Source organism: Pteropus vampyrus, unplaced genomic scaffold, assembly GCF_000151845.1.
Source record: "Pteropus vampyrus isolate Shadow unplaced genomic scaffold, Pvam_2.0 Scaffold826, whole genome shotgun sequence".
Taxonomy (NCBI): domain Eukaryota; kingdom Metazoa; phylum Chordata; class Mammalia; order Chiroptera; family Pteropodidae; genus Pteropus; species Pteropus vampyrus.
The window spans coordinates 206,201-216,619 of NW_011889607.1; the positions used below are offsets into that span (position 1 = coordinate 206,201).

Genomic DNA, 10,419 nt, shown 5'->3' on the forward strand with positions numbered 1-10,419 from the left:
TTTTTGTTGCAGTTTTGTGAATGGAATGATTTTTATCACTGATTTTTCTGTATCTAATCAAATGGATCAAGTGGTTTCTCATTTGTTCTACTATCACGAATTACATTGAAGGACCTCTATACTATAAAATTATACTTGCATTCCCAAGATAAATCAATTTAAAAATGAATGTATACATATATGTATGTATGTATGTATGTCTGTGTGTGTAACTGGATTTCTAAATTTTGGTTTCATTTAATATTTTTGTTTCAGTACGCTTAAGTGAGGCTGAGCTTTCATTTACTTTTTTTGTTTGGTTTTGATATTAAGGTTATGCTAGCCTCATAGAAGGAGCTATGTGTCCCCTTTGTTTCTTTCTCAGGAATAATTTGAATAAATTTGGGATCATCTGTTTCTTAATTTTTTTGGTAGCGATCACCTGTAAAATCATCTGGGTCTGGTTGTTTTATGTGATGACATCAATTTTATTAATCATCATAAGTCTACTCATAATTGAGTCAGTTTTGGTAAATTACATTTTTTTTCAGGAAACTGATATTTATCTATTTCCTAATTCATTGGCATAAAATTGTTCATAATATTCTTATTTGTAAAATCACTGCTATATCTATGTCCCTTTTTCATTCTTATCTTTTTTATTCTTAATCTAATTAGCCAAAGGATTTAAATTTTGTTATTTCAGAGAATCAGCTTTTGGTTTTATGAATCCTTTCATTTGTATTTTGTTTTATTGATTTCTGCATTTTCCCCTTCAAATTTCCCTAGATTCACTCTGTTGTTCCTTTATTAGCTTCTTGATTAGATGTTGAGCTACTCATTTTCTAGTCTTTTCTGATATAACTATTTAAGTTTACATTTTTTTCCTTATGTTAAAACTGCATTCCACAAATTTTGATATGTATTTCCATGACCATTCAGTTTTAAATATTTTCCATGTGTACCTATCAACTTCCCCTTGCTCCTGTAGAACCATTCACTTCCTCTTTTCTCTACCCTGTTCTCTGTCCCACAGGCTGACTGTGCCCTCTGTCTTCTAGTTGGGTTCTGCCAGTAAGGATTTCCGGCAGGAAATGGAAGAGGAGAGAGAGCTCAGGATATTATTTCTTTGGTCTCTTCTCTGTGAGATTGCCTCAGGCTGATTGTATTCCTTGACATAAGCCTCTGCTTCTTAAAAGATAGCATGACCTGCTCTTCTGATTCTTTGTCCCTTGGGATTCCAGTAACTCCTCTCTTTGTCTCTTCGGACTTAGAAGTTGTGACTGTTTTGTTGCTAGTCCCAGATCCTTCACTCTCTTGATTCCCATATATTCCACCCTCACCTTTAAAACTAGTTCCTTTATAAATCATTTGAGTGATCATCTGTTACCTGTTGGGACCTTGAACAATATACCATTTTTGTCTTTGGTTCATTCATTATTTAGAAGTTTGTTTTCAGTTTTCCAAGTCGTATATGAGTTTTTTAAAAGTTATCCTTTTAAAACTAATTTTTAACTTAACTGATCTTTAAGAACATGTTCTATTTTATAATAATGCTTTGACATTTGTTGAGACTTGCTTTATGGTCAATTTTTATTTTGTTCCACATATGCTTGAATAGAATGAGTCTTTTCTATAGCTTTACTACTTTTGTCTAAGGGCACTGTGTAATTGTACGTTTGACAAATTTCTTCTTTAAATATCAATTTTTCTTTATATACACTTGTGACCATGTTATTTGGTACATACAGATTTAGAATTATTTTATCTCCTTGGCGATGTTATTTTTGTCATTATATAGTGACCCTCTTTATCACTAATAATACATTTTGCTTTAAAGTCTATTTTGTCTGAAATTAATATAGCTATTCCATTTCCTTAATACTACCTCTGTATATCTTTTTTACTTTTTAACTTTTCTTTATCCTTATGTTTAGTTATATCTTGTGTCAATAGCCTATAGTTGGATTTTGAAAACTACGTATGTAATCTATTTGTTCTTTTAAACAAAAGAAATGTTGCCATTTTAATTTACAATCAAAGTATAGTACATTTGTCTAGAATTCAAGGGATTTGGATTCCAGGCTCTACTCGACTATTGTGTAACCTAGAACTCTCTCAAACTCTCTGAATCTCAAGAGTCATGGTAAAATACGTGTTGAATCAGATTATGTTGAATATCCCTTTTAGCTCATTTACTCTGTCATTCCATTAAATTGCAAAAACATGTTACGCATTGTTTTGAGATAAAGTGTCTTAAAACCAGAGCTAAATTTAAAAACAAAATTCTAGAGTAATTTGGTGAAATAATCCAAATAGTAACTGAGATTTAGCTTTGGGATATGTGTTGTCATCTAAAACTTCAATTTTCCATTATTCAATGTATAATATTTTTTGCAGTTTCTTTTCTGATAATAATTGCTTTTTTAAAAAACCATTTCGTCTATGGCCATGCTATTCTGACCAAGCCCGATCCGAAGCTAAGCAGGGTCGGGCCTGATTAGTACTTGGATGGGAGACCACCTAGGAAGACTAGGTGCTGTAGGCGTAAAAAAATAAATAAATAAATAAATAAATAAAAAAATAAATAAAATAAGGGATTGTAAATTGACAAGGTCCTTGCAATCTGTGAGGTTGACCAAGGGTTGCCTCCCTTAAAAAATAAAAATAAATAAAAAATAAATAAAAAACCATTTCCATGATCTGGAATGTATTTAAATATATTTTCTTGTGATTCTAAAGCTCTTCTATAATTTTTAATAATTCAAAAAAGGTTTCAAAGTTTTATTATTAATTTCTTGCCTCATTTTCTTTTAACTTATTTAATTTTTAGAAAATTTTTCTAGAGTTACAGATGCCACATCTTTACTTTTACAGTTCCACAATCTTTACCATTTTTTCACAAGAGTAATCTAAAAATCTTATCACTATATTTAAATACTAACACCTTGGAAATAAACCTACAGATCTCATTGATAGCCTCTCCATTTAATGGAGGTGCAGTAATAACTGTTATCTAGTTTTTGTAGTCAATGGTATTATACCCCCTTTCGTTTTGAGGACACCTTTACAGCGCCCTTTTGATACATTTCTTTACTGTATATACATATACCCATTTTCCTTTTACATAAATGACACCGCGTTTCACAGGCGAGGAAACCAAGTGAAATCTTGAGGGGAGACAAAGGTTGACAAATTTACTGACGGAAATAGTTTATTAAAACCTACCATGTGTCAGACTCTGCACCCAGTGCTTTACTGGCACCAAGGGTTCTGGTATTTTACTTCTGTTGGATGGGTCGCCGCACTAGGTTAGCTAAGCAATTAGTTTAGTCGTTTCAGGGCAATGATGTAGGTTCTGTATTTCGATGGAAGCTGCAGGAAACCTAGAGGAGGACTATGGACCTGCAAAAACAGAAAAAAATAAATTGTCATCGGCAGTTGAGTCTGTCAATAAAGCTTGTGAAGCTAAAACGCGAAGAGCTTACTACCTGCCGAATCCGAAGGTTCCCTCGGAAACCAGAAATCGATATCGCGTCTATGAGACTGGCCTTGGAGAAAGCAGAGGAAGTCACCACCAGAGCTTGCAAAGAAGGATGCGGCGGCAGGGAGCAACGGAACAGCCAACCCCGAGCGCAGACCGCTCTCCGACCTGCCTGGAAGTGCGCCTGCGCCGACTGCCGCGGGGAGGGGGAGGGGGCGGGGCGTGAGAGGCGGGGCTTGTGGCAGTCAATGAGCCTGCGCAAACCGCGCGGCGAGGTGGGGGAGGGCGGTCCGTGTGTGTCTGTGTTGTTGTTCGGCGGCGGCGGCGGCGGCGGTAAGATGGCTGCCCACGGGGGCTCCGCGGCGTCGTCGGCGCTGAAGGGGTTAATTCAGCAGTTCACCGCCATCACCGGTAAGAGACGCGGTTACCGGAAGGTAGAGAGTGGGGTCTGGAGCGAGCGACCGGTCCGCCCCGGGCATCCCCATACCTTCTTGCATTCCTCCCTAGGGCTTTACCCACAGCTCCCGTCCTCCCTCCTGAGGAAGAGGCGACGACGGCGTCGGGTCTCCGGGTTCAGGCGGGAGACTGCCACCCCCGCCCCCGCCCGCGCGGACCTCAAACCCTAGTTCTTGGTCATCTCGTAGTGGGGAAGGAGACCCTTCCACCCCGTCAGCCTAGACCCGAGGAATGGACCGAGCCCATTCGCCCCCGCCGGCCCAGGGACCTGGGGGCGGGAGAGGTGGGGGGCCGCACCCGGGCCACCGCCCTCCTCCTCCTCCATCGTCATCTCTTCTCTTTGCAGCCCTGAGGTGCAGTGCATCCCCTCACCTCCTTTTTCCTTTCTTCTTCGGCCAGGTCATTCTACCCCCGTCCCTGGCCTGCCCTTCCCCTTTCTGGGCCCCTCGGAGCCATTGCCGTGGCCCTGGCGTGTTCGGGCCCTCCCGCCTTAACGGCGAGGCTGATGGGTTCAGCAGCGCCTTCACGGATCCCGCGGGATAGGCCGCCAGAAAGGGGGGGCTGCTGAGGAGTACCTTCAAAACTGAGGTTTTAAGAGAAGAATGAGGGGGAACTTTCCTCCCCCCAAACACCTTAATAGGGAAGGCCTGGAGGAATCCTGGGTGGCGTTTTCCACCTCCCCATAATAAAATCATAAAGACTGAGCCATGGCGCTGGGGTCTCTTGCTGATAAAATAGGGGTGGCGGCAGAAACTTCTTTGAGGAAAAAATCAGTTTCTCGATGTCAGAGTCTCCCAAACCCTTGGTTTTTCTTTTCCTTTGGTTCCCTGCGAAGGGCACACGCAGAACCTCTAACCGCCTGGAGGAAAGGCCCTAAGCCATTCTGTGAATTCTCTATGACTTGTTTCTCTCTGATGGTGCTGAACTTTTTTTGCATGAGTTATTAGAGGGCGGAGCAAATGATGAAGTTCTCTGTGGAGTGATTTGAGAGAAGAGTACTCCATGTGCCTGAGTGTAATTCTGCCGTTCTAGTTTGTCATTTTGGAAGGAGGTCAAAATGTTAGTTCCTTCCCTTAGCAGATCTATACTTTATCTGTGAATTTGTTAGATGCAGAAAACGTTTCCACTGTGCGTAGAGTTTGACGTGCAAGACCTGGTTAAGTAAAATTTTATATTGTTTTAGCTACTGCAGGTTATGGACAGGTTGCCGTTTCATAATTAAAGCTAATTTTATTTTTTACTCTTTAGTAATAACTAGATGTTTGATGAATTATTTAGCTTGTGGATATGAAACATGTCAAAGTTGGTAAAGTAAAATTTGTAATCAAATTGAGATGAGGAGTGGAATGATAACTTTTTAAAATATTTTTAAACTTTTGTGATTGGACTATTAAACATGTAATGCATTTCCCAAAGGCCAAGCAATCACTGTTATTGAGAAAATTAGAAAATTATTGTATATATAAGTTAATATTGCATTACGTTTATATAAGAAAATCTTTGTAATGAATCATATATTGATCTTTTGTTCAAGTTTTTTAGACGTGGTTATTATTAATCTTTTGTTCAAGTTTTTTAGACGTGGTTTAAGATGCTACCTATTTAATTTGTTTTTAATGCTGTCATTATTAATTATTAATCTTTTCAAGTTTTAATCTTTATTATTAATCTTTTATCATTATTAATCTTTTATTAATTATTATTAATCTTTTGTTCAAGTTTTTTAGACGTGGTTTAAGATGCTACCTATTTAATTTGTTTTTAATGCTGTCACTCCTTCAGGAACTGAGATTGTTTTAACTTCATATTATTTCTTCTGATGCTACATTTTCATTAGATGTAGACAGAATCTAAAGTGTGGTAAGACGAAGTGATTCACTTAATTCCTTTAATTCTGTTTCTGTCTGCTAGTCTACGTGGTTTGTTTCCTTGTCACAGGCCTATCTATTTCCTATTCAACTTGGAGACCCTCAGTAGAACATGGTACTCGGAAGTCTAGAAAAACGGAAAATGCCTTAGTTTGTTCCTAATGTATTATGAATTTCTATTAATAATTTTGGGATTTTTTTTTTAAGATAGTGATTAACTATTAGAAACATGATTGACTCCATTAGTCTTTTTCACATGTCTTTAAAAGAAATTTGGGAGTTCTGTCTGCATGTATTTTAAATTGTATTGATGATAAAATGGTATTTGATATTTATTAATTGCTGGATGAATCAAAGTGACCTTAACGCTCTGATTTCAGACATGTTTTACTTATCGAGAAACTCAACATTTTGGTAAAAGCAATGAGTTTTCAAAAATATGAGCCTTGCCTTTTCTGTGGCATTTAGAAATCAAACAAAATTTAAAGAGTTTTAAGACTTTTTCTCATCAAATAGAACAAATTTCTCCATATATGTGAGTGTGAAGTAATGAGATTTTAAAAAAATTATTAAAAATATCACATGAAATTTAAAAAAAAAGAACTAATCCACTTTCACAACAGCAATATTTATTTTACATTTTATCGTCCAATTCTTGTTTAGATACTTTTATTTTTCTTATTTTTTTCTTCTTTTTACGTCGTGGATCATAGTATACATAATTTAGAATTCTGAAATTTTTGGTTAACATATAGACATTTTTTCCATGATGAAACTCTTTGATAAGCAGTAGCCAAAGGAAATGATGCTCTTTGAAGTAATCACGTTGAGAAGCTGTACACCTTTACCATTGATGCCGTTAGAATCATTTGAAGTTACATAGGAAGCCAGTCTTGTTATAGTTTACTGCATTTTACAGTATTACTCAGTTTGATTCATCATACATGACTTTGAATGACTGCTGACTGCTTTCAAAAGTTGTATCAGTTCCCAAAATATGAGGCAAGAATGTGCTGCTGGATATAAAAGTAATTCCAAAAGTACAGTTTTTAAAAATGTTTTGAACCATGGCATTACCAATCAACACCAGCTTAGGCTGACATCCTACCACACATATACAATATACACAGATGTAATCAGTATAATTCTTGAGATAAGGGATACATAAATGTTATAGAATAGGTAAAAATAAACATGATCAAAAGGTAAGGACAAAATGTGAGGGAATAGAAAGTGGAGACTGAGAAGAGTACAAGCATTTGATAGTATAGAATTCTAAAACTTTGTGCATAGTAGGTGTCTAAATGAAATTATAGAACCTCAATTGTAGAAGAGACCTTAGTTTAATATTTCTCTAAAGTTGTAGAATGAATGCATATTTGTTTTAGAAATTTAGAAACTGGTGTGTGTAATATTTGGCTTTGTGGCCAATTTCCATTCATAGTCTTTAGTACATTTCTCTTATGTTTTTAAGTTCTCTGTCAGGAAAGGTGGTTGCAAGTGTTCTAGATATCGAAATTCTCTTGGAATTTAAAGAACTATTTTAAAGAGTGATAATGACATTCGAATAGAAATTTAGGGAGGTAATAATTTTGAGTCGTGAATGGAATCTTATTCATAAATTCAGTATTTATTGATAGATTTCTATTTGCTGGCCATTGTTCACATCCTAGGGATACTGCCATGAGGAGGACATGATGGATGTGCTCAAAAAAGCTTAAAGATTAACAGGAATACAGATGCATACTTAGGTATTATAATACAGTAGGAGAATGGTAAGGAGCTATTATGGAACACAGAAGAGGGAGGTCAAGAAAAGCTTCCTAGAAGAAATAATTTTTTAGCTAAAACTTAAAGGATTGATGTTTCTAGCAGGTGGCCTGGAGGCAAAGCCCTGGAGGAGATAGGAACAGACATACATATAGAGACAAGAAAGCAGAGACAATAGGTTTAGGGAATTGATGATAATTCTAAATGAATAGAGCATAGCTAGTGGGAGATGCAATAAATGGACCTGAAGAGATTAAGTGGATGCCAGATTAGGAAGGGCCTTGTAACCCATGTTAAGAAATCTTGTCTTTATTCTGAGTATAGTGGCAATCAGTGAAGTTTTAATTAGAGTGACATAATCAGATTTGGATTTTTTAGAAAGACCTACTTGGCCATAGTGAAGAGATAGGCATAGAGATCAGTAGAAGACTGTTGCATTAGTCCAAGGAAGACACTAGTGTTTTGAAATGTTAATGGCAGAAAAGTAGCCTCAGAGATATGGGAAGAAGTCAGAGGCATCAAAATGAAGCTTAGGATTCTGTTTTTTATATCTAGGTACACATGCTGATGTTTGTGAAGGTATGGTATAGAAGTTATTTGGGGAAATGGTTAAGTTTTAGGTTAGTTGCTGCCTGTGGGACTTCCAGTTTGAGCTGTTCAGTAAGTAAATGAATATTTGGGTCTGGAAGAAGGAATGACATCTGAGGAGTAATATTGATGGCAGTTGAAACTATAAAAGTGGGTCTTGCAGGGGAGAGTGTAGTGTGAGAAAATATTAGGTTCCAGGACACAAAGCTGAAGGAACACTAACATCTGACAGACTGCAAAGGGAAGCCAAAGATGTAGAAGGAAAATCAGGAGTGTGTGATAGAACTTCCAACATTGGGAGTACAGTAATACTTTAAATATATAGGCACTTTAGGAAACCAGAAATCATTGAATATTCATAGATACTTCTTAAAAAATTAATTTATTTTTATGGTAACATTGGTTAACAAAAATCCAGTAAGTTTCAGCTGTACATTTTAACAGTAAGGCATATATATATTTATACTATGTGTTTACCTTAGATACTTTTTTTTAGTTAGAGCTAGAAGATACCTTAGTAGCCATCTTGACCCATTTCTGAGTTAATCATATGAGAAATTAAAGGCCCAGAGAAGTGAAGTGACTTAGGTTAGTGCTTCTCAAACTTATTTATAGGAAAAGACCTTTAAAAAAAAAAAAAAAATTTCCAGTCTTCATGGACCGGTAGTTTCATTAAAAACAATAAAAATTAATTGCTTAAAAATGAAATATAAGGACAAATGAGAATGTAAGCCCAAATCTTTAAAAATCAAGTTATAATTTACATACAATAAAATCTACCCCTTTAGTGTAGAGTTCTGATAAACGCGTACAGTCATGTAACCATAATCAAGACACACAACGGTTCTATCATTCTCCAAAAATTCTTCTTACCCCTTTATAGTCAGCCCTTCCCCCCATCTTTAGCTTAACTTTTTTGTCTGTTGTTTTTCTTTTCCAGAATATAAGTGGAATCACAGTGTGTAGTCTTTTGAGTCTGGCTTCTTTCACTTAAGATACTGCATTTGAAATTCATTCATGTTGTGCTATGAGTGTTTCCTTTTTTATTGGTGAATAGTATACCGTTGTGTGGATATCCTATGATTTATTTATCTATCCATTAAATAAATGGCTAATTATGTTTTTACCAGTTTGGAGAATTATAAATAAAGCTGCTAAAAATATATTAGTGTACAAGTGTGTGAATTATGAGTTTTATTTCCCTTTGGATATATATATAGGAGTGGGATTATAAGATTTGTGATATATGTATAACTAAGAAATTGTCAAACTGTTTTCCAAACTCAGTATTACCGTTTTGCATTTCCGTCAGCAATGTATGAGAATTCCATTTGCCCATTTGGTATTTTTAATTTTTTGTAGCCATTTTAACAGGTGTGTAATGGTATGGCATTGTGGTTTTAATTTGCATTTCCCTAGTGACCAATGATATTGGTCGTTTTTTCATATGATAATTTATCGTCAATAAACCTTTGAAGCCGCAACTTTTAATTAGATTCAACAGACATAAAATTACTCTTATTGAATTGCTGTAAAAGTGTCTAAATGCTTACACTGGAATTTCTAGTTTTATCTTGTCACTGTCTAGTAATAGATAGCTGGTTTTCACTGGTGTAGGTAATGGTGAAACAGGGACTAGAACTCTGGTATCTTTACTCCCAGGCCCATACATTTTTCTTCCATGTTACTACCCTCACTATAGGTTCCTTTTGTTGATCTGACAAAAATTTAGCTTTGTTTAACCAATTTTGTTCCCCTAACTTAATCATTTCATTCCTCCTGTACTTAATAAATTTATTCTGTATATAGAGGGTTTTTTTTTAATGTTTTCTATTTTTATTTTTTTATTTTTATTTTTTACACCTACAGCACCCGGTCTTCCTAGGTGGTCTCCCATCCAAGTACTAACCAGGCCCGACCCCTGCTTAGCTTCTGAGATCAGATGGGATCGGGCGTATTCAGGATGGCATGGCCATAGGCACGTTTTCTATTTCTGAATGTTTAAAAACTCCAGGATGGGAGACTGATTAAGATGCTAAACTTTCACTTTATTTCTTAGAACTAATACACACTTCCTTTCCAGTCTAGCTTACTATGTTATCATTTCTGTAGGAAATGTAGAACCAAAAAATAACCTCTTTATGTCCCTATCATATCTGTGCTCTATCACTCTGAGGCAGAGGGTCTGTAGACGGCCGGCCTGCCTTCCTTCCTTCCTTCCTTCCTTCCTTCCTTCCTTCCTTCCTTCCTTCCTTCCTTCCTTCCTTCCTTCCT

At 36.3% G+C, this 10,419-nt stretch overlaps 1 protein-coding gene, 1 long non-coding RNA gene and 1 pseudogene across 4 annotated transcripts in view; 1 reads left to right on the forward strand and 2 right to left on the reverse strand.

Moving 5' to 3' along the window:
* LOC111734163 overlaps nucleotides 1–3,609 on the reverse strand; it is a 13,316-nt gene extending 9,707 nt beyond the window's left edge. The window contains exons 1-2 of one of the 2 annotated variants that reach the window (XR_002778344.1): nucleotides 3,471–3,609; nucleotides 3,208–3,384 (exon numbers count right to left, since the gene is read on the reverse strand). This is a non-coding gene — a long non-coding RNA (uncharacterized LOC111734163). Of the gene's footprint in view, nucleotides 1–3,167; nucleotides 3,385–3,470 lie in introns of those variants that run through there. The other variant, XR_002778343.1, reaches the window with a different exon arrangement.
* A 112-nt stretch (nucleotides 3,610–3,721) lies between these two features.
* UBXN7 (UBX domain protein 7) overlaps nucleotides 3,722–10,419 on the forward strand; it is a 43,677-nt gene continuing 36,979 nt past the window's right edge. For both annotated transcript variants that reach the window (XM_023526359.1, XM_011385922.2), the window contains exon 1: nucleotides 3,722–3,874. In XM_023526359.1, coding sequence (XP_023382127.1) covers nucleotides 3,802–3,874 — 73 coding nt within the window. In that variant the 5' untranslated portion in view covers nucleotides 3,722–3,801. The remainder of the gene's footprint in view (nucleotides 3,875–10,419) is intronic.
* LOC111734165 lies at nucleotides 10,006–10,125 on the reverse strand (annotated as a pseudogene).